Source organism: Phodopus roborovskii, unplaced genomic scaffold (assembly GCF_943737965.1).
Source record: "Phodopus roborovskii unplaced genomic scaffold, PHOROB, whole genome shotgun sequence".
NCBI lineage: Eukaryota > Metazoa > Chordata > Mammalia > Rodentia > Cricetidae > Phodopus > Phodopus roborovskii.
The window spans coordinates 11,098,833-11,123,868 of record NW_026126638.1 but is presented as its reverse complement, the minus strand read 5'-3'; the positions used below and the strand labels follow the sequence as shown (position 1 = coordinate 11,123,868).

At 36.9% G+C, this 25,036-nt stretch overlaps 1 protein-coding gene across 1 annotated transcript in view; it reads right to left on the bottom strand.

Annotated features, from left to right (window-relative positions):
- The window catches only part of Pik3c2g (phosphatidylinositol-4-phosphate 3-kinase catalytic subunit type 2 gamma), a 221,596-nt gene that overhangs the window by 155,460 nt on the left and 41,100 nt on the right, over positions 1-25,036 (bottom strand). The window contains exons 9-13 of the mRNA XM_051173115.1: positions 20,846-20,968; positions 15,811-15,844; positions 11,402-11,597; positions 5,729-5,851; positions 1,325-1,456 (exon numbers count right to left, since the gene is read on the bottom strand). Coding sequence (XP_051029072.1) covers positions 1,325-1,456; positions 5,729-5,851; positions 11,402-11,597; positions 15,811-15,844; positions 20,846-20,968 — 608 coding nt within the window. The remainder of the gene's footprint in view (positions 1-1,324; positions 1,457-5,728; positions 5,852-11,401; positions 11,598-15,810; positions 15,845-20,845; positions 20,969-25,036) is intronic.

Here is a 25,036-nt window from a genome sequence, read left to right as displayed (position 1 = left end):
GTTCCTTCTAGAGCTAACTTGTGTTTTTGTAGACTTTCAAAATATACCTGCAGGGATTGATTTTTTTTTTTTTAGTAAAAATACCCCTATTGATTGCCTGTTTATATGATGCATTATGTAAGATGGCAGACATTACAGGGATCAATACATTCCCTGTCCTCAATACACACATGGAAATGGGCTAAGATATCAAAACCCAAATCAAGCCACAGACATGTCCATGCACAGAGACACACGTGTACTTACCCACAAGACACACACACACACACACACATATGACAAACAAACTCACATGTATATAGAGATACTCATACATATACACATATATACATACAGACATATGCACAGAGACAGATACACACAATTTACACACACGTATACACATACATTTATACAAACAGGTACACACACACAGGGTCCAGATCAAAAACAATCCAATGAATTTTTAAAGTTTGATATGGTTGGCTTGATCAAATCTGTCTAAGTTGCTGAATGTTGGAACTGAGAACTGAAAAAGAAATACTTTAAACACTTCCTTAACACCAGGTTTTTCAAAGACAACATGTGCAGAAGCGTGCCTTATACTAATATTAGCATAGCAACGTAAGTTCTGATTGTTTTAAGGTTCCTGGTTTTGTCATCTGATGCTAAAGCCAGCTTCCTGTGTTAAATAAATAAATAAATAAATAAATAAATAAATAAATAAATAAATAAATACATTGGTGCTTTTGGAGATTTGCACCCTTAAAAGCATAGGCAATCATTAGTTGACTTTACTTTATGTTCTAAGCATGAATAATTCTCAAGAATTATTGGTTAAAGAAACAGTTGACTTTGCAAAGGCTGTTAAATCTGAGAATATCTGAACTCAGTTCTGTGATTTTTTTTTTTTTCTTTTTTGGAAGTTGCCAAGCATGTTCTTGGCAATAAGAGACCAGCAAACAGTCTTGTTTTATAATTTTACTTTAGTCAAAATTTTGTGGCTTTTGCCCTAAATGATAGTACAGTCATTTTGGATTACTAATTCCAGAGAAGTTGGCTGCTTGAAGGAGAGAGGGTCCTTGAGACCGGTCTTGCCCTCGCCTCTCCATTGTAGATGACCCAGCGATGAGAGAGCATGGGATGCTGGTACAGCCAGCTCTCCGTCTTTGCTCTTCTGTTCTAATTTCAATGCTCATGATTTATATTGAACTACCTCATTTCAGTATAAAATGTTCCTCTTGATTTTTCTCATTATGCCGTAACCTGAAGAACATTCAGTTCCCGGAAGGTTGAATTGGAGCCAGAGCTCTGTTAATCAGGGATGATAGGATGATATACTTACTCTTTTGGGAACAATGGAAGGCAGGTCCAGGCCAGCAGATTTGCACTGTGGGTGGCAGAGTCAATCCCAAACACTTTTATAATAAGCATAGATTCTCTTGGAAGTGATTTTATTTCAAGAGGAAAATTGATTCTGAAAAGCAAAGGAAGTATCCAATTATATCCATGATTTTACAAACATTTTCTTGTAATTATTTTGGAAAAAAATATTTGAGCATTTGAATTGAGATGTCCTCTTGAAAATTCTAATGAGATATGTAAGCTGATACTCAATAAGTAATACTTTTACTCCTTATAATTTTGACATGTAGAGTCATATAATATAGCATAATCTGACTCTCATACCATATTGTAAGCACATAGGAGAGACTGGTTAAATTTATCTTAGGGAGTAAATAAGTAAAGTGGATCTTAATGTGTGTGTGTGTGTGTGTGTGTGTGTGTGTGTGTGTGTGTGTGTGGCTTGGCTTGTTTGTAAGAACAGGGGGCAACTTGCTGGAGTCCTTTCCTTCTACCATATGGTTTCTGGGGCTCAAACTCAAGTCATTAGGCTTGTTTAAAATGCCTTAATTGATAAACCATCTTACCAGCCCAGGAAACATGAATCTTTCAGGCTAGGCTGCAATAAGATGGAATTTCAGAAACCCATTCCAAGAAGGAAAAAGTGTGTAACGCACAGTGTGGGGAAGATAAGAGGATTCTTGTAATTTAAAATATTCCCTCCTATCGCAGGAGACTCATTAAGGCTCAGGAAGCTAATGAAATCAAGCTTAGGAACCTCAGGAAGTTTGAAGTTTAAGAAAAAGTCATGAGATTCCCAAGATCCTTCTGCAAGGTTACAAGTGATTTTTATTTATTTATTTTTCCCTACTACCTTATTCTCTGTTGTCAGTGCTGGTGTGGGCTTTACAGCAGCCTCCTGTTGAGTTACCTATGCTCCTATAATTAGCCCTATAAGCTGATTAGCTCACCAACTAGATTTGGGTAGAGTTGTGTTTTGGTATAACATCAATTGTGTATCTGGGTGAATACATGTATGTCACACCTCTCCAGGAACAGTCATGCAACACATAGACTAGAAAATATATGAATAAAAGATTAGCTGTGCCTGAGAATTCACAGTGGCTGCTATAAAAAAAATTGAAGTCAAGTTGAAATAAGTAGAAGATGACACAATTCGGAGAACAGAAAATCCTTAATTCCTATTAATTCCTAAGATATTTGAGTAACAACGGTAGAAGTTTGAACTTGACCCCAATGGCAAAAGAGAATTCTTGAACGAAAAGGATGAAACTATGAAGAGCTATTTACAGAAAAACACCAACACCTATGGCTGCAGGATACATTGCCTTTGAGATGCTCTGAGCTCAGGTCCTGGAGCACTGGGTTTGGGAGGGGAACGGGGTTCAAGAGTGCAGAAACACCACTTACTGGGCAGCAGAGGGCCGGTGTATTGAACTGGTAGGCAGCACTGGCTGCATCTGAGGAACAGTACACCCTGCTCAGAGAGAGCAGAGACTGGTGAGGGCATACTATGGGGAAATGTGCCCAAGAAAACATCACTCATCTATATTTACTTGCGGCACATATGTTTAAAGAAGCACCTAGGGGTGATAATAGAGTAACTCAGTCACAGCACCAGAAGAGGTATTTTAAAAGAAAGTTGACTGACAGTAGAAAAGTAAGAGGTTGATGGTGAGTTTTAGTTTCTACTCTGTAATGTAACCCATAATTTAACTGATAGAAACAGGGAAGAGGATTCTGGGATTGAACCAAAGTTAGCAGCAACTGTGAGATATGAATGAGAAAGCTGCATGTGGGCAAACTGAGTCCCCCTTTGGGATTAGAAAGTTTGTGTGTTGAAAAATTGGCCATGCTGGTGCTAGACAAGATGGTTTGAAATCAGCAATTCACTCAACCTTCCTAAGTCTTGTTTTTTCTTACCCAGGAAATTATGGTGGCATGACACAATGGCTGTCACATAGTAGGTTGTGTTTTTCATCCATTTCTTTTTTTTTTCAGTCAGTCACATAATAATTTATATTACCTGCTGTGGGTTTAAGATTTTGATTCATAAAAGTGTGCCTTTTGGAGAAAAGAAGTGCAGTTTTAGTGTATAATTAGGGGAGAATGATGGGACAAAGACAACCGTGTTGGAAATCTACTTTTAAAGATGGGCAAAATTAAGATGTACTAAAACATGGCATATTTTGGTTTCTAAGTATTTTTCACTTATATTATTTCATAGTTTCCACATTCAAATGTTTCTGAGTTTAAAAGTCTCTGAATTGACATAAAATGTTGACGATAATGTAGAAGGTACAGTATTTTCTTGAATGTTCTTTTATCTATAATTGACTCTATATTGCGATTCCATTTTTCTGTGATGGAAGCTATAATCTTATTCCACTTTTTTCACATAACCTAGAAAGTTCTTTTTCCTCAGAAGAGCTGGTTTTTCCTATATAACATGAGCTTTTCACATTAAGAATGAAAAAGACAGAGACATTACAGTTGATGGTTGCGGCCAATCATTCATTCACTTCCACAAAAACCACTTCTAGGAAAGAGTACATGCATGCTAAATAGTGCTGTATTCATCTTCTGAATATATATAGACTCCCATTTACTTGGAAATTGTTTTTGTTTTTAAACTTCTCTATGACTAGCTGGGCAGTGGTGGTGCATGCTTTTAATCCCAGCACTCTTGAAGAAGAAGCAAGCAGATCTCTATGAGTTTGAGGTCAGCCTGGTCTATAAGAGCTAGTTCCAAAATAATAACAATAACAACAACAACAACAATAATAATATTAATAATAATTCTCCATGACTACTTAAAAACAAAAGAATGAACATTTTAGTGGGAAAAAAGGAGACACATAGTTTATAAAATACTGTAATAAGGGCTAAAGAGTTGATTCAGTAGTTAAGAGCACTTGCTGTCCTTCTAGGGGATCAGAGTTCAATTCCCAGCACACAAGCCAGGTAACTCCCAACTGCCTGCAAATCCAGCTCCATGGGATCTGACATCCTCTTGTGGTCTCTATGGGCATACTCACATATAAGGAATATACTCATACAAATACACGAATGTACATAAAAATTTAGAAAGTAAAAATGAGTTGTTACTAATTTTTTTCCCTTCTGCGTTAGAGACATTTTGCAAACCGGAGACAGTTTGGTGCTTAGCATTAAAGTTTAGCAATGAAATGCACTTTCAACTCCACTGCAACAAATACATGCTAATAAATTATGTAAAACTCTTTTTGGGATCTTGGGAAATGGAATGTAAATATGTTTAAGGGAAGCAAAATGAATCTTGATTCTAGGTTGAAATACCTAAGTCCATTGGAAGAATGCACGGATCTCTTACAAAAAACAAAAAAACAAAACAAATAAAACAACCCAAAACAGCTTTAAGAAAATAAACACATCAATACCATTTTCAAAACTATTAATGAGTTCCTCATTTTTCTATGAAGCTGACTGTGTAAATAGACTTTATTTTTTCTCTTGAAGTGAAAGTGAATTTAATTTTGGAAATAAATAGAAATGGGTTTTAGTCAAAATTGGAAGAATAATTGTATCAACTAAGCAGGTTACTAACATTTTAAAGGAGCCCTTGGTTATACAAAAGAAATCATCAACTAATCAGTAACCCTTACTGAACTTTTATTCTACATTGTGCTCTTATCACTGATAAATAATGAAACTTTCTTTAAAAAACAATCTCTATCACTTAGCAGATGCTGATAGAAATACAAAATAACATGTTCATTTGAGAGAAGTCCAGAGTTCAAACCCAACAGTGAAAGAAAAAAAAAATGGACATCACAATGTAGAAAGGGTTAATTGAGGAGAAGGAAATTAAGGGGTGTTTTCAAGGTGGATGGAGAGATGTAATGCATTTCTGACCCAAGAGAAGGTCTGTCAAAGTGTGATCTCTGTTCCAGGCAGAGATCTGGTGGAGAGGCAGGGACTAGGGTTAGTCCTAGAAGTGAAAACTTAGAGGTATGTAAAGGCCAGGATCAGACAGCCAGCGATCTACACTAAATGATTTGGATTTTGGTTTACATGAGTTGGAAAGAATATTCCTGATCTCCAGTATGTGAATGAACAGTTGTGCCTATCTTACTTATAATTTTCCCTGCTTCTCAGTTCAGTCATGTGGATGAGATGGGTGGTTAGGAATTCCAATGGACTTTAACTGGTGGCCAAGCACCTCTCTCTCTCTCTCTCTCTCTCTCTCTCTCTCTCTCTCTCTCTCTCTCTCTCTGTGTGTGTGTGTGTGTGTGTCTGTTTCTGTCTGTCTTTCTCACACTCGTCCAACGTGGTCTGTTTAAAATGGAAGACGGGCTGCCTTTTCTTAGCTAGCCAGCACAGCCAGAATAAAGATTAAACTTACATTTCGTTCCAGTTGACCAAAAGAAAGAACGATTTTGTGGCTGGTGTGGATCTGCAGCTTTCCACTTGGCACAGCTTCTTCCCAGCATATGTGAGCCAGCAGGAAAACGAAAATGCTGTGTAGCTGAAAAGAAACATTGATCCAGTAAGTGCAACACATGGAAGGGGACAGCTTCCTAAGAGCGTCAACTATTGTTATTGTCAAAGTCAAACTATGAGAACACATTTACTCGTGTAAAGCGTGCTTTAAAAATCACTGTAATAATTTATGTTGGGTATTTGAGAAAGATTGCAGAACAGGAAGCCCATGTCTCTCCTCTATCTATGGAGACACCAGTTCAACAGCAAACTGACCAGTTCCCTCTAGGAAATCTTGAAACCTTTCTGAAGGGTCTATACCTAGATTACAAGAACAGTTATGTTGAAGCAGCCATGGAAATTCACAAAATTCATCCTCAGTCCCCCACCCCCACCCCTGACATCTGTTGGATGTGGCAATGTGGTTGGGAGTAGGGAGTTCACAACACCTGGATATCCCTTCAAGAGGGATGTGTTACTGGATTTTCTTGTTCTGCCAGGTCCTGTTGCTTCAGCCCCAAATGAACACAGAGGCACCATATTAATTATAAATTGTTGACTGATGGCTGCGGTTTCTTATTGGCTAGCTCTGTCTTAATTATTAACCCATTTTTATTAATCTAGGTATTTCCACATGGTCTTATCTTACTGGAGAAGGGTTGGTACCTGTTACTCCTTCCTCCACAACATGGCATCTGTTTCTTGTGGGCTCTCATACCTAACCTTTCCCAGAATTCTCCTCATCTCCTAGTCCTGCCTATTTGAGTGCTGATGAGATTGCTGAGGAAAAAGAATAAAGGCAGTAGTCTTGTTTTCTGTCCCTATTTTTTGTTTTTGTTTAGCCTTGTTTTTGAGACATTGTCTCACTCCCTAATGCAGGATAGCCTGGAACATTTTATGTAGTCCTGGCTGCCATGAAACTTGGTGTGGTCTGTCTTCTTGTCTCAGCTGCTCAAGCCTGAACTACAAGCATGAAGCACCATAAACCATAAAAATCTGCTTTTTTTTTTTTTTATAAGCATACATTTGTTATACAAAGTAATGGTTTATTTGTGCCATGTTCTTGCAGGCATATTGTACATTTTAGCCACATTTGATGTCACATGGTTACCTGAGTAATCCTACATTATATGAGTTCCTTCCCTTTCTATTCCCTTTCTATTTTATGGAACAATTCAAGAAGAGTTGGAATAATGTCTTTCTTAATATTTGGCTGAATTCATTCATAATCTGTATTGTTTTAGATTTTAATTTATGAGGAGACTTTTTATTATTGCTTTGATCTCATTGCTTGTCATGTGTCTCTTTAAATTCCTTATACACCCTGGTTTTAGTTTTGACAGATCATATGTATTTAGAAATGTGCCTATTTATTCCAAGCATTCAAAATTTTTCAAAGTATTTCCTAATGATTTCCCAAGATTCACTGGGGTCTACTCAAAGAAGGCCCTTTTCATCTCCAATTAATTAATTAATTTTCTTATAGTTTGGCTAGGGCTTTGCCAATATGGTGAGTTTTTTCAAAGAAGCAACTCATAGTTTATTAATTCTATGTATTATTCTTTTAGTTTCTATTTCATTAATCCCTGCCCCAGTCTCTATTTTTTTTTTCTCTACTCCAGTTTAAGTAGTAGGACTTTGTGAAATGAATTTGGAAGAGTTCCTTTCCTTTGTATTTTGTGGACTAGCTTGAGAAGCATTGGTGTTGTTCCAGCTTGAAGGTCTAGCATAATTCTGCAGTAAATCTGAAAGACAAGGGCTTGAATTGGCCCAAATTCACTTCTTTTTCTTCCAAAACCCATAGTGAATGAGCAGGAAAACTTTCCAATCCCCAGATTCTCCCTGGGAAGGAAAATTCCTTGATTCATGAACTTTTAAAAGTACTCAATTTTACACACACACACACACACACACACACACACACACACACTGGATTTAAGTGGGTGTGGCACACATTCTTAATGCCAGCACTTGGGAAGCAGAGACAATATTATGAAAGTTATCTCAACTTTCCTTAGACTTGTTTTTCTGTTTACTTTTTGGTCACTTAAACTGAAGGTTCATGTATGATTGATAATAATTTGTATTCCCAAATTATGTCATGTGGCATGTAGTATATTTATATACTTTGTTACTTGTATTGGCATATTATTCTATATTCTTTCCTATTTAATTCACTGATCATTTAGTTCCTGAGAGAGACATATTTATATCACACATTTCAATGGACCCATCAAATTGTTCCTGTATTTCTGTTAATTTTTGATATTTATTTTAGCTTTTTAGCCAACTAAATATTTCACTAGCATGTAGTGGTTTTTTATTTACGTATTCATTTATTAATGGTTTTTAATCTTAGAATTCATTTCTTACTGTGCTCACAGTATTCATATTGCTTGACTTGGTGATATGAAAACTTGAGATTATAAATTAAGTTTTAGTGACATTCATGAAAGACAGTCTACTCATATGCCTTTTGCTGGTAAAGGTTACATTACAAGGAGATTCCTCCAGGAATCTCTTTGATATGCCTCATAAGGAGAGAATCCTCTCACTAAGAAGCAATTTCAGTTTGCTAATGTGTTTGGAGTCTTCATAATTACAAATGTCAAAATATTTACTGATGAATATAATTTATTATATAATATGCATTATGATGCACACAATTGCACTGGCATTCTAATTACCATGGCATGGCATGCATTGTATTTTATGAATGACTAAAGAGATTAAAAATACTTTTTGTTCTCTACCTAGCTAAGGGACTATTAATATATAATAACTTTTAGAAAAGGAAGAGTCAGTTTTCTTTAAGAGTAGGGCCCATGGAACATGGATCATGCTTCCAGAGCAGTGCCCAATCCAAGAGTGTTTGGGTAATACAAACTGCACTATATGAGTTTCAGCATGAGAGATAACAGTGGGTAGAGAAGCACACACCTTTAAGTCCAACACTCTGGAGGCAGAGGCAGGTAGATCTTTACAAGAATGCAACCTAAAAAATTATATAATCACCACACCCACACACCACATGCATACACACAGAGAGACACAACGAGAAAGACAGAGACACGGAGGAAAAGAGATATAGAGATAGAGAGAAGTAGAGACAGACAGAGAGCTAAGGAGAAAGAGAGAACAAAAGTTGTGGTTAGGCAGGTAGGGGTGTTTCTGGAGTGATTGTGGGATGCAGTAAATATGATCAAAACACATTAGTATTAAATCTTAGGGAATTAACAGAATATTGTTAAAATAATTTTCTTTGACTTCTTAATATAACCCCAACCTATAATGTGGTTCTCTATTGCTCTTTCTACTAACAATGACTCTTGATGCTTTCTGCTTAACTATTTTACTGGCTCTAATTATTGTAGACTGTTTTTCACTGGTGCTGGCCCCTGGACCCCAGGGTTTAATACCTACTAAGTATCTTCTTCACTACCAGAGTCTCTCCTGTTGAACATTTCTTTTGCACTCAACACTTGTTCAGTTTCTAGTTCAGCTTATTCCTAACCTCGGCCCTTCTGAGCCATATAACTGTTTGTTTCATAAATTAAGTGTCTTAAAATTATATTAAAAGAAGTTTATGTAGACACTTACAGTAAGTCTTTATTGAGCATATATTACACATTAAGAAATTTTTGGATTGTTGTACAGATATTGTAAAAGGCAATTCATGGGCAACTAATAATTTGTAATTATGAAGATTAAGTATTATGTAATATATGCATGCATAAGCAGATAAAGTTATATCATCATTGACATGCAGGAATCTTTCATATGTAACAATGATGAGCCTAAAAGAGAACCTGTATTCTGTATCATGACTTCCTTGATACAAATAGGAGTTGATACAAATCAACCCAGATTTCTTCATCTACATCATCCCCTACACTTCCGAGTTTCAGAGTGTGAGATCTTAGTCTGTTGTATTATATTAATAATTTGGGAGAAATTTGACAGTTATAAGTAAATACAAGTCATCAGGGAAACTTACGAGTATGTAGTGTCTTGGCATTTTATTAGAAGGTCTGCTGGCCCTAAATTCCTTAGGAGAGAAATTATTATGCTTTTTCTGGGGATAGCTTCCAGCTCTTGTCTTAAAATTTGTTCCTCTAATGAATAAAATGCACAATTTTGCTTAATTGACTAAGGTTCTCACTTATTTATTACAATAGTTCCTTTGTACAAAAGCATTATTTTATATCTATGATTATATGTACATGCATTCATAACTATCTTCAAGTAACCATATTATATACGTTAAAATATGTTGAAACAATTTAGACATCATACAAGTGATTTGTAGAGACAAATGAAGCAAACACACATTATGATCAAATCTATAGTATACCTTCATTCATGTACATAAATGTATTAATGTATAGATGACATATGCTATACATATACTTATATATCAATAAACATATATATATATGTATGTATGTATGCTGTATACATAGTTTTAGTTGTATTTATCAAGTCATAGACCTTCAAGGCCAGGTAACAGGTGTGGCTACCAAATGCTTGGAGGATTAAGGGAAGAAAGTCTGTTTGCTCCTTATACATGACAATAGAAGTCTTCTGCCATGTTCCCCCTTTTGATTGGTGCACTTAAGAATCTTGAGGAATAAACTTGAAGCTTCTAGTATTCCCTGGATTGCCCTCCTAATTCTATCCTGTGTCCATTTTTTCTTAGCATCTTTACCTGACCTTTCTCAATCCCCACTCCCCCTTTCAGATATGAACCAGGCAAGTCAGCTGGATCCGACTGAAGACACACAAAGACAGGCAAAAACAGATTGGTGTTGCAACGTGGGGTTACTACAGATGACTATGACAGAAGCAGGGGTGAACATGATCACTACAATGTGTGGAATACTCAAAGAATTAACAAAAATATTAATCTTAAAAATATGTATTTTAATCACTAGTTTTAGCTTTTCTTTCAGGTGCCAAATGCTGTATGAATAGTACGTTTATTAACAATTCACTTAATTTGAATAAAGTTTACCAATATATTCTATATTCAATTGACAAAGAATTTAAATTTTACAATGTTACTATGAATATGTTATTCTAGAAAATATTACATAAATATAGTTAACTTAAAGCCCAGAGGTATTCCATGAATAATTGTGAAAATCAAATAATCCATTGGTAATTCTTACTTTGGTAAGATACTAATCTGATGAGGTGTCTGTACCACTCACAACCTCATAGGGATCAGAGAACTTAGCTATGCTTATCTATAAATACTTTCAGTGCCTGTGCATGCACTTTCTCTGCTCCTGTATCCTATTAATTATGATTAATTGTTTAAACTAAATTATGAAAAATACCATTTTAGAGAAGCCACTAAACAGGGTGAACACTGTCTACTTCATGAAGAGGCACTGACTATAACCATCATTTTAATATGGTGAAGGAAAAATGAATACCCACCCGGAATCTAGCTTTTCTTAAGATGAAAAATAAATCTGCATCAATTGAGTTCCCAACATTTTATGATATACTTGCTTCTCCAAGTGAGACCAAAGCTAATTATACTTGGCAGGGGGGTGGGGGGACTCTGGGAAAATTCTCTGCTGCTCACCTGTGTGCCCACGTCTCTGGAACGTTGTGCAGGGCACACACTGTGAAGCTCAGGTGGGAACGGAGCCCAGCGAGGATGCAGGAGGTACTTCCAGGTAGGTGCACAGCCTGGAAATCAGTACAGAAGCTACTGCAGTACACTTCGATTAGTTGATAGATGGACCTTGATAGTTTTGCTGCCACTTTCTCTATGAAGCCTGGGGAAGTAAAGGAGAGAGATTGGGATGTCTGTGAAGGGTCATATTTCTCATAAGCCATCAATTATAGCTTTGAAATCTCTTATAATGAAATATAAATAAGATTTAATTAAAGTGACCCTCAATAACTGGAGCCAATTAGCCACCTGGGCCTCTGGAAGCAGCCTGGCATGGCTGCTGGTAGATCATCTGTCTACACACTTCCATTTCTTTAGCAGTAGAGATTTTGAAAACATATCCTTCTAGTTACAAATTGGAGGCTCTTTTTATGATTAATTTGATATGCCAATTGATTGGAAGTTGCAATCAATTATCTTCTGGTTTACAGCTTTTTAGAGTTAACTATAAGGAAAGGGTCATACTTTCTAAATGGCTTATGATCACTTCAAACAAATTCTGTTTGAAAGATCTGTTTACCATTGGCTGAACACTCATCACCTGTCTGTCACTGTGAGCATCAGTTTTAACTGTTAAGTTGATACAACCTATAGTCATCTGAGGAGAGAGTCCCAGGGAGGGGTTTTCTATGTTGGGTTAGCCTGAGGGTTGTTACCCAATGCAGGAAGACCCAGCCCTCTGTGAGAGGGTTCCATTCCCTAGGCTGGGTTTCTCTAACTATGCACAACAGATGAAAGCTCCATGAGCACAAGCAAGCAAGTATCCATACATTTTCTCAAGGATCCGTACATTTTCCCTCTCTACTCTTGATTGCAAATGTGACACTTTCAATTTCTGCTTTGACTTTTCCTAAGGGACTATAACTTCAGATTGAAATCCAAATGAACCCTTTTGATTCGAAGTTTCCTTTTGTTAGGATTTTTTTTTGTCATAATCACTTAAATGAAGCAAGGGCAGTTATAAAGGAAGAAAAATGACTCATCAGCTAATAATTTTCTTGTAGGAGCAAAGAATTTGTCAAGGGGACAGATCAGAACATCCTTCTCTGCTGTCTGCTGTGACAGAATTTAAGCACACTCCAAGTCATATCACTTATGGAAACATGCAACCCCCTCCAAAGTCCCTTCTGAAACATAAGTTGTGTCTTGGCTCCCAGTTGTTTCCAAAAGAAAATGGCACAAAGAGCTAGCTTTCTTTTTCCTTTCCTTTTCTTTCTTTCTTTCTTTTTTTTTTTTTTTTTTTTTTTTTTTTTTTTGTTTGTTTCGAGTATTCTGCACCATTATGGTGTTAGAGTGCGCAGGCTCCCCAGGACAGAAGCTAGCTTTAACATGATGCCTTCTTCCCACATCCTGTCCTCCAGCAATTCTGCCCACAATTAAGCACTCTTTGTTGTTGCTCAACACATGCTATTATTCACTTAGGTTTTCATAAATGCACACAAAATTTATGATAGACAAATTGTGCTTATTTGCCTCGTTTCTTAAATGGTGCCCCCTCCTTTTTTCTTCTTTCAACAGCCTGGGGGAAGATGAGCAAAGAGAAAAAGGCTCTAATTAAATTTCTCTGAGAAATCAGCAGTGGGAATTAATGAAGCAGAAGTAAAAAAGTCAGCATTATAATAGTCCTAAAAGTAGGCTTGTCACACCCTTGGAGGCCACCCAACAGGGATTTTCCTGAATCATGGGTGGCAGATTTGGAAGTTTCTAGAAACATTTTGTTTCCTCTTTACAAATTGTTGCCAGTTCTTTGCAACAAGAAGCACAAGCTTCTTGTCAGTAACACCCAATTTTGTGAAAGTGTGCTGGCGAATATATATCCAACATTATTGATCTGTCCTCAAGTTCATATTTTTGAGGACCTCAATTTTGATACTTACCACCTTCTACTCTTTACTGTTAGTGCAGAAAGAGAGTTCTGGGTTATTATTTGTGTCTGTGAGGTTGCTTAGTAATAAGTCCCAAATGTACTCTTATGTTTCCACAAGTCTAGATTTAAGAATCCATTTCACATTCATCACCAGAGGCCACGGAGATGACTCAGCAGACACCTGCTATGAAGGCATGAGAACCTGAGACCAGCACCTCAGGACTCACGTGGAGAGCTAGGCATGGGGGCTGGAGGGATGGCTCAGTGGTTAAGAACACCAGATGTTCTTCCAGAGGACTGGCGTTCAATTCCCAGCACCCATATGGCAGATCACTGCAGTCTTTAACTCCAGCTACACTATTCTCACCTTCATAGCACCATCATTAAATACATGCAGGCATACATTCGTACATACAAAATAAATGTTTAAAAACAATTAATCCAGTAGTTTGCATCTGTTATCCCTGGAAGGGAGAAATGGAGGGCTTCCTGAAACTTGCTGTGCAGTCAGCCAGGTAGACTCCAACTATAGTAAGAGATCTTACCTCAAAAAACAAACAAACAAAAACAAAAACAAAACAAAACAAAACAAAAAACAAGGAGGGATGTGGCTAAGGATGCCTGATGTTGACCTTTGGCCTCTAAGCACATGCGCATGTATATACTAACAATGACATCATCAAATTATTCTGTGAATCAAGACCTTGGGCTAGGTGGAGAAATATGGTAAAATAATATTTATCACACCTGTATTTTTCTCTGAGGAAAAAAAATTACAATGTTAACTTATTTGCAAAGCAAATATATGAATTGAAATCCATTGTAATTTATTATGGAGTACAAATCTTTGGGCACATTGCCGCTCATTTTTTTTTTTTTATAGAATCTTATATTCTAATGCCATGAGGGGTCCGGAGGAAGAGACCTCATTACAGAACTCCCAATAGAAACGGGCAGAGTTTTGTACCAGCATTACTGAGCCTGAGCTCTGCACATATGATCATGAGATTCGGTGCCAGGAACGTTTGAAGCAGCCTGTGCCCCTTTGGTCCTTGCATGTCTTAGAGTCTCCTGATATCCACGTCCTGTTTTCACTAGCTCCAGGATTTTCTCCGTATCCTCTGCCCCTGTATCACCTTGATGCATAGAGGGCAACACTGATATTGAACAGCTTTTTCCAACTGTTGGAATTAGAACTGAGACTGTATGTTTTCATGCAACTCCCAACTAGAAGGATTAACCGTGTGGAAGGTGGGTTGATTTAAATGCATTCAAGGTTATCAGTTGTTAGTTATGTTGTCCCTGGAGGAAGCTCAGGTGTTCCTCTTCCAAAGATCATCTCACTGTGCGAACAACATCCTCAACCATACACCATCATATTTTGTGCTTATTAGGACTAAATTCAAGAGTTTATTCTTGGGTCTCAGAAATCAGAAGTGGTAAAGCTGATGTTGGAAACTAAACCTGAAAGTGGATCCTGGTCTGAAGCACATCACACACCCACTCTTTACAGAAGTGGGAAAGAACCCTTCAGCTTTCAGCATCATCATCCCAGATCCTTTATGAGTCCTGCTCCATAATCCAGTCCTTCTACCTGGTCTACCAGTTGTCTAGTCTACCAGCTGGTCTTTCAAATAAAAGGTTGAGTTTAAATTCGAATGACTTTGGAGATCAGTGCCTGTACTTTTTCTCACAACAAAGTCTAATTCATTGTAAACATTTTTGCAGTATCTTTGGATGATTAAAAGGACAAGCCTTTAATTCCACTTCTTGGGAGGCAGAAGCAGGAGGATCTCTGGAAGTTCAACGCCAGTTTGATCTTTGTAGTGAGTTCCAGCAGGGATACATAGTGACACCAGTCTATCAGTCTCAAAATCAATCAATCAATCAATCAATCAATCAATCAATCAATCAACTAAACAATAATCAATCAGTTGAAACCCCTTTCATTGTTAGGTATTGTAGTGAGATAGTCCTTCTGTGGCACTGACCAAGTCCATTGTGGGGTGGAGCCATGGGCGGAAGTGACCTGTGGAAGGAGTTCGGAGGAAGAGCCAGGAAAAGCTCTCTTGCTGGCAGGACTAGGTAGAAATTGCTGGTGTTCATCTGTCTAGGCTGTAAGCTTTTTCTCCCTGAATAAACATCTATTAGGCCTGTTTGTTTATCCTGATTCTTATTTAACCACAATAAGATATCTCTACTTGTCTCATTTTAATTAACAAACACAATGTAGGTTTAAACAATACCATCTTGTCCATTCACTTGTGAATTCATCACTTCTACCAGTAGAAGGATCTTAAGGTCTGAATAAACCACTTTCCCCGGGTCATGTGGGTGTGTGTTGTTACAGTACTTAGATGGGCAAATTGGAAAAAAAGTGAGGGAATTCTAAGACATGTATCCTTTGTTCCCTTTATTTTTCAAATGTATGAATGCATATTTTCATTACCTTTTTTTGAAGTCTCTGATTTCTGATGAAAATTCTAAAAAATAATAAGGAAATACAGTGTTACTAATTTAGGAAAATCATTAAACCAGTAATATCTAAAATCAATACACTATAATTTCTCTGAGATGAGAAAATGATAAAAAAAATCTCTCAGTATTATTTAATCTGTGTTGCATGTTAAATACTGGAAATCTATATTGCATAATAACAAAGCGTTCTAGATATTGCAATGAGTAATGTAGGTTATTTGATTTTTTAAAGAGATTGCTCAAATCAGTCGAGCTTTTCATTATTAAAGCAATCTGCAGATCTTGTCTAAGCTCTGACTCTCCTCCATGACTGGAACTAATCTTCTGTTAGAAGTGCATTGCAAATTCTCCTCATTCGCTACCTATCTCTCATTATTAGCAGATATCCAGACACAAGCTTAGTGGACCATCCAAAAGAATTCCAGATGAAGGGGGAATTGAATCATATAGATTCTCCACCTGGTTTTATTTCTCTCCTTTTTCATAGTTGAACATAGAAGAAAATGTGTTACATCATATCACAAAATTCTCAATCTGAAATGTTACTGTTTTTATTCTTTTCTCTGCCATTTATATTCATGTCCACAACATGATGACTATATTTATGTGTAGGTCGTTCTTTAGCTGGCTTGAGGCTTGCTGATTCTAAGTCCATTACCATGAAAACAATACATTGACTCATAGGTTCACTAAAAACAATGTTTTAGCAGAAAGGAGAGTTCTCATTTCTAATAATATTCACTCCAATTGATGGAACTTTTAGAACATTGAAAAATAACTTTTTGGGGTCTTGATACATTGGCCATGATTCACTCATACTCCAGGATACCTGTTCATCTCCTGCCTCAGCTCTTTTGGTAGTTGGGACAACATGAGTGCATTACCATTCAAGTCATTTCTTTTTCTTTAATTAAAAATATTAAAGTTTTCTTATAAGGATGTCATTTAACTAGAAAGCATATTTATTCAGCCAATAAACTAGGGAATAACTGTTTTCTTGTATCAGAGAACTTCTGGATGATTTCCTCAGAGAAAGACTATTTCTAATATGGTAAAATATGATTAAATTTGACTGTAACATTTTGTTTAAAAATGTCATTTTATGAGCCTCAGAAGCACTTGTGTTAGGTAAATCGTTCACTAGAATGTAGCACCAAACACCAGTTCCCAAAACTATAGATAATATCTTCATCTTGCTCAGGTGTGTCAGACTATTTGAACTCTTAGCTTGGCTGGCATTTTATTTGTTCAGAAATGTAGGCTTGTATTGTAAAATCACCATGACGTACACCTGCAGCAAAACAGGAAAGAACATATTTTTCACTCTGTCCTTCAGCTTTTTTGGAGTATTATACAAAAATATATTAAATTAGTTTTTGAGTATAACTTGAAGGCTAAAGATTATTTTCAGTACTAAGTGGGAGCATAGAATAGAATAGAAGTGCACTTATAATTTAATTCTTCATTTTGCCAAACTTTCATTTATTAAATACTTAATTACTTCCCTACGTTGCAGGAAATAGTGTCTTGCAAAGAAAACTAAAAATGAAGCCAGGAAAAAAAAAGCATCTCAAATTTGAGAATTGCTGGCAGAGACTTGGATCCCACAGTGTTTGTTATCTTAGGTTTACAGTGGGTGGACAGGTTGGTTCTTGTTGACTACTTAATTGATAGTGGTTACTGCACAAATCGTGCTAAATGTATTTGGTATTTAGTCCCGGTGTTCTTCTGTATGCAGGCTCACAATTAAGACAGGATGAAAAATTGATGGGCAGGATCAGTACATGCAACATGGAAACAATGAACTTTAAAGTCTGTAAAAAATAATTAAGATCTTGGGGTTGGAACATAGGTGATAAAACTGTTAATTATTAAAGAAACCAAACTCTTGATTTTCAAGTTTTTTTTGTTTCTGTCCTTTCAAATCATTTCCTTCATGAAAATATGAGGCTATATATAAGTTCAGTTGCATAAGCCCATATGGGCTGTAATGCATAAATCTAAGCTTTGCTTGAGCATACTTGCTCAGGGCATTCCAAGGAAATAGCTAATTCTTCCATAAAGGGTTATTTGGGCTTCAGATTTACTGAGAAGCTGGGTATCTTGGAGAAAATTTTAGGTTGTTTTTCACAAGGTTTAGGAAACAGCTTCTTGTGAGACCAGACATTTTATTCCTTAGTGAACTTTAATATCATGTGAAGTGCACCTTCATCAAAAACTTTTTTAAATCCTGCCTAATGGCCTCCACAGAAAAGACACATTTCCACACTTCCATATCCGGGCTGCTGTGACAAATATTCATGTTTGTCCTAAAGCTAGTAATTAATGGCCATGAGATGACGGGGCCAGGGATGGGGCTTGTGTCTCTGGGACCTTGGGAGGAAGACTCAGCACAAGAATCATCCTGATCACCTCCAGTTCGTTTAGATTACACCATGGAAAACCAGAGAGGTTAATGAATTCCCCACAATCTGATTCTGAAAGGAAACAGGAGAGCTTAGATTCCAATCATATTTGTAACACTATGTTTTGTTATCAGTTCTAGATGCTCACAACATCTTCAAAGGGTGATGACCAAAAAGACATGAATTATCTTTTGGAGATAATTCTCCCTGGTTTGGCATTCTGACTTGACATCATTTATTGGAAGTGAAGTAACTTTTAATTATTAAGTTTATGGAAATATTTATTTTCTGAACGCACAGGTGATATGATTTCCAAGACCACAGTATTGTTTGATTTTTGTCTTGACACAGAGGAGAACAATACAATCAAATTATATGAGTGCCCATCATATTTCTCACCTTATGGTCACATGTGAAGACCATAAATCTTAATAGCTATTTAAAACAAGGCTTAGAGATGCCACAGTGATTTCATTTGCTTCTGCACTAGTGGTGTGATGGTTAGTGGTGATTATCCACTTGGCACAATCTAGAGATTAGAATCACCTAGGAGACAAGCCCATTAGTATCTCTATGGGGGATTATCTAGGCTATTTTAGCCTGTGAGCACAGAGGCTATCTTGGTTGCATTGGCTGATGTGAGAATTCTCACTTCAGAAGGTACCATTCCCTGGTTGGGACCCTGGACTGGGTAAATAGAGGGAAATGGGCAGCAGTGTGTGTTCATTTCTCTCTTCTTCCTAATTTCAAAGGCAACATGGCCAGCTACTTTCAGCTTCTGATGCCTCAACTCCCCTCAATGATGGACAGTTCTTCAAGTTGCAAATCCAAATAGACTCTCCCTTCTTTCCTTCCTTCCTTTCTTCCTCCCTCCCTCCCTCCCTCTGTCCCTCCCTCCCTCCTTGTCTCCCTCCCTTCCTTCCTTCCTGTGTTCTTGTTATATGTTCCACAGCAGACACAGGGAATCGTCTCAATAAATGGGAAAGTAAAAGAATAGATTCCTCCACTAAGGAAAACTTAGAACAAAAATAATTCTTAGGCAATGAATTTGGGGATTATTGATTATCACAAACATGCTTTTTTATGCTCAGATGTTTTGGTTTTTAGCTAATGTTTATTTTAGAATATTTGGCGATCTGTGTCTGGGGACTCATAGGATTGTCACCATTACAGAGCACAGAATGCAAATAAATTATTTGTTTCCATTGTTTAATCGTGAAACAACTTGTGATTAAAACAAGACATAACCAAGAATTCAATTACTGACTTTGCACAGTCACTCTGGTGTCAGCAACAATAAGCAGCCAGCATAATTACTTACATATCCAGTAAGAGTGATTAGCTACATTTGAAATCAATCTTTTGAGAATTTCTAGATGAATGTATTTAAAAGTAGTATAATCTTTGTTGTTCTCCATGCAGTCAAAGAATTCATGTATTAATCCTCTGTCCCTAAACACTATGTGTAACTGATTTGAATAATAAAATGAACATGCTAAAAATAAGTAGAACATTCCAGAAATAAATGATCCACAGCTTTTAAGTCTGAGTAATACATAAAAGCCCTCCTTGTTCAATTCCTCGCTACCCAGATCCAGAATCATCTCTTTGTCCCTGTGCTCACGCAGTATTTGCTGCTTACCTGTCAGCCACTTAGTAACATCTGAATCACAAAGCTAGCTGTTTTGGTTTTAGAATGTTTGTGATCAAGTATTTGATAAAATGACCTCAAAGAGTCAGAATAGTGATGCTGACAGTTGTGTTATATGTTATAGTATATGTTGCTTTAGTGCTATACACAATTGGTTTCATTTGTTTCCTTACGAGTCTGTTTTATAAATTAAGCTTTATCACCAGTGAACCTGACTAGAGTGAACATGCTACTTGAGATGTGTTAGTACAGATGGGATCTTAGCATGTTCTGGAGGGGGGAATATTATGTTGCTATTGTTACTACTACTACTGCTACTACTACTACTACGACTATATTGCCATGATTGTTACATTTCTGTTTGGTCACTTTATTGTGTAACAGACACATGGTGAATGGATTTCATAAACACTGCTTTGATCATAACTTACACTGGAGAGTTTCCTACTTCCCTCAGATTTAAAAACTTGCACAATACTTTATTTTTCCAGACCCTTCAAAGAAGTAAATTGTAGAGAGTACAGCTCCCAGAGAATTTCCTCAGAACTCACACCATCGGTGTCTACTTCACATTCATGGAGAAAACACGCACTCTACCACCTTCTAGCCATACAGCTGGACCGCTCTGTACCTATGCACAAGACCACCATCAACAGCCTGTACACGCACATGCTAGAACACCGTGCATTGCATCCTCTGAGATACTTGTGGGCTCTGCACTTGGAGATTTTGAGGGAAGTCACAAATTTCCCAAGTGTTAAAAAAACTTCCTTTTAATTTAATTGAATCTCTTTGGCATAGCATAATTGAGCTGTCCTCATGGACACAAGCACACGTGTGCACACAGACTTATGGTTTCCAGTAATGAAAACATTGCATGCAACAATCGGTTAGTTTATATGTATATGTTATAGTACATATAGTTATATGTACCAATTGAGTATATTTACCTGAGGCTGATTCCTCTGAAGTAGTTTTAGTTCTTTTACTGCATCTGAAACTTGCTTGGTTTCAACACATCCCAGAACACTGCATATATTTTTAACTTCTTCAATAACATTATTCACATGTGTCTGTAGATGACAAGATCAAATATCACAGTTTATTAACATTTGTCTTTAAATGACCTCTTTCTCATGAAGAAGGTGTGGAATGGAAGGTGGCTTTTTTAAATGACTGCCTATATCCATTTTCTTTTCTTTTATTCAGCATCTAAGCACATTTTGAACCATACTGTATATTTTAGAGATTTTCTGTGTCTGGGCCTGGCTTTTCTAAACATCTATAGCATTCTCTGACTTCATGAGACGAATATCAGGCTGTCATGTCAGCTGCCACATGGCTCAGCTTAGCACATGGTGCTGGCAGCTGGTTTCAGTCCACAGACCCCAGCCATACCTCTGTGCATTATCAAACATCAGCCCACTTGAGAGACTGCAGAACTGTGAATCTACATCTGGCTCCTTGTCCAAAATTTTGTTATCTTCCTCAGGTCCTATGTTAGGATAATCAAACCCCCATAATGGACACCATATGTGACAAGACTTCCTCTGTACCACCAGCTCCCAAATAGTGACACTAAGACTTATTGTTAATTATGAAAGCATGACCTTAACTTAGGCTTGTTCCCAACTAGCTCTTAAAACTTAAATTAACCCATTTCTACTAATCTATGCACTGCCATGTGGCTTGTGGCTTTCCTGTCTCCTCCTGCATGTCCTGCTTCCTCTGCACCAGGCTGCTGACTCTGCCTTTCTTCTTACCTGAGTCCTCTCTGTCCCCAGAGGTCCCGCCTAACCTCTTCTGCCTAGCTATTGGCTGTTTAACTCTTTACTAAACCAATCCCAGTGGCACATCTTCACACAGTGTAAAGGAATATCCTGCAACAGTCTATACTTCATATAACTGCTTAACTAACTAATCTAAATGTAACTTTACATTATATAACATAAAATGAGAAATGGAAGAAAGGATGAGATAAAGGAATAAAATAAGAAAGTAAGTGAGATAAAGATAAGGACTCACAACATAAAAATGCTTGAATCTGCTTACTCAATTTGAATTTTAGATCACAAGTTTTTACACTAATAGGACACAATTTTGTCTCTAGTAGAACAGAAAACCACTTCTCAATGCCTTCATAGTATGATTTAAGATATTTTTATAAATAATGAAAAAAATTTTGGGTGAATAATTAATGAATACCACAGAAGAAAAAAAAATAGACATTGCACAGACATCAACAGACATGACTAATGTGTGAATATAGAGGGTAGCGTTTAGTTCAGATTTGTTTTAAGTCTCTCACATATTAAAAATATACAGCTGTTTATTATAGCATGGAGAATAAATATTCATGAGTAATCCCTGTGCAGAAGAGTCAGATGCTTTTAGTATGTGCCTCATCACAAGTGGACACACTGAGAATCACATGGGTACTCCAATCCTACTCAGTTAATAAAATAAACCAAAAGCCACACTCCCCTAAGAGCTAGAGTTAAGGTTATGGTTTTCTGTGCATATCATCAATACTGGGCTGTAATTTGTAGTGTCATGTTTAAGACTGGACTTTGTAGACAGAGTTTCTTTCTACCATTTTGGGCCTCACTTCAGCCCCAAATAAACACATGGAGATTTATTTTAATTTTAAACTGTTTGGTCGATGGCTTAGGCTTCATATTAACTAGTTCTCTCCTAATTACTAACCCATTTTTATTAATCTAAGTATTTCCACATGGTCTTATCTTACCAGAGAATGAATGCTCCAGCATGTTACTCTTTCAGTGGCTATATGACATCTCCATCTTTTTCTCTGCCTCCTTATCCCAGAATTCTACTCTTCTCCTAGTCCTGCCTATACTTCCTGCCTGGCTACTGGCCAATCAACCAATAAGAGAAAAATATATACAGAAGGACATCACCCATCAGGACTTGATGAACTGGATAGCCCCATAGAAGATCATTCCCCTATTAATAGACTGTCAACACATCCACTGAAGTCAGTACAGCTCTATGACAACCTTTCATGTTCTTCCCACAATCATTAAAACATTAATTTCCATATGCCTACACCATGTCTTCTCTACAGTAGGAACAATAGTAACTGAGCAGGTTTCTATCAAGATTAAAGGAGAAAAAACTATAAAAAAATTATAAATGATAAAATTCTAATGTTTAATTTTAAGCCATTCACATATTCTTTGGATTATAAAAGAAATATGACCTTACCTGTTATACACAGATAACTAATGAGGTGAGGATTGAAATGCCATAAAATTATGTGAATGGGACACTTAAAGTGGTTTGTCATTTGTGCACTAGAAAGAGCCAATTGATGAATATTCTAAAAAAGGCATAAACATTACCAATTCAAATGAAAATTCTCAGTTTTCTTAAATCTCTGGAAATATGGTAGCTAGTTTGTTTTGTAACCATTGTGCAGTATGTCTTAATGTCTTATATAATCTATTTATCTCATTTTACACTCACAAAACTCTAAAAGATAAATATGTTAATTGTAGTCATGAGTCACTGAGATTTCTGGAATATGTTAAGTGAAATAATTCAATCATAAAAAATAACAAGATGATGAATTTGATATGAAAATTGAACAAAGATGAGGTTTAAGATGATTCCAAAATTTCTTTGCTTGGAAATAGAGGAAAGTGTAGTTTTAGTGGCTGAGGAGAAGGAGAGCATTTAAGGGAGATGCCTGGTATTGAATTTCTGTCCTCCAAAGGTTTCCATGCAGAAGAAAGTGACCTCACAAAAGTCATATCAAACATACACATTCAAGTGCATTCACACACACACACACACACACACACACACACACACACACACATACACACAAAGCTTTAAGTTTAAGCTTGGCAGATATTCACACACCATGAATTTTTTAGGACTGCTATTTCATTAAGGTATTTTTGAACACATAACAAGAGCTACCAAGTAGACCAAGGTTCTAGCTCTTGCAATTCTCAGATTAAGACACAAAATACTCTACACACATGCACACAAACCCTGCATTCTCAGAGGACAGTATAGGTGTAACTTAGCACATAACAGAGATTGATTAACTTTGAAGATGACAGACAGCTAGAGCTTCTGCTCAAACACTGGTCCTTCAGTGGCCTGGGGGAACTATCAGTCTGGAAGTAGGTTCTGACTTGAGGACTTAATGCTCATGGCTCATATTCTGCCAGGTGCTGATGGATGAAAACTCAGATAGTTGGATGCAATAGGGGAAGGGATGATTTGGGGCTAAAACCCAGAGAAGGACAAAGGGCACTGGTTGGCTTATTACCTGTAAAGGACAGGAGAATAGAAGCCTGATAGAGAACTTCTAAGAATGCTGCTTCCTGTCTACAGCTTTTATCTGAAAAACGGATGGTCATATCCCTTGTTATATAAACCTGAAGACATTAACCTATTTTGTTTACACAGAATCTGTGTGAAGAATTCCAGTAGGTCAGTGTGGTTTGGATGTGACATGCCCACTACCGGCTTGTGTGTTTGTAGACATGTTCCTAAACTGGTGGTGCTCTTGAGGGAGGTTGTGAAACCTTTAGGAGGTGGGCCTGGCTGCCAAAACTGCTTGGTGGCAGGGCTCACAGGTTACCGGTTAGCCTTTCTCCATCCCAATCCCCTTCTTTCTGTTTTAGGCTACATGAAGAGGTGAAAAGTTCTGGTCTTAATATACACCATCAGGAGCTGACTGCTACACTAGAGTGGACAGTAGCCCCTCAAACCATGAACCACAATGAACCTTTCTGGGTTCAGTTGTTTCTTGCCAAATTGCCAGTTACAGTTTGTGCAAAAGTAACTGTTTTAGAGGTTGTTACTATTGTGAACTCAGGCAGAAACAGACCCAAAGCAACTGTGTAGACACACTTTCCAACCATACGCCAATAGATATACTTACATATCTACATATATCTCTATATATTATATGTGTGTGTGGTGTGCATGTATGTATTTGATATATATATATATATACACTCATGCTCATAAACATAAACTCATGCACACACTCATACACATATATGTGTGCACACAAACACATACAAGCACACACTCACATGTACACACAAAAAAAGCAGTGATTATGGATAAAATTAGTTTCAAATATCCAAATCCTA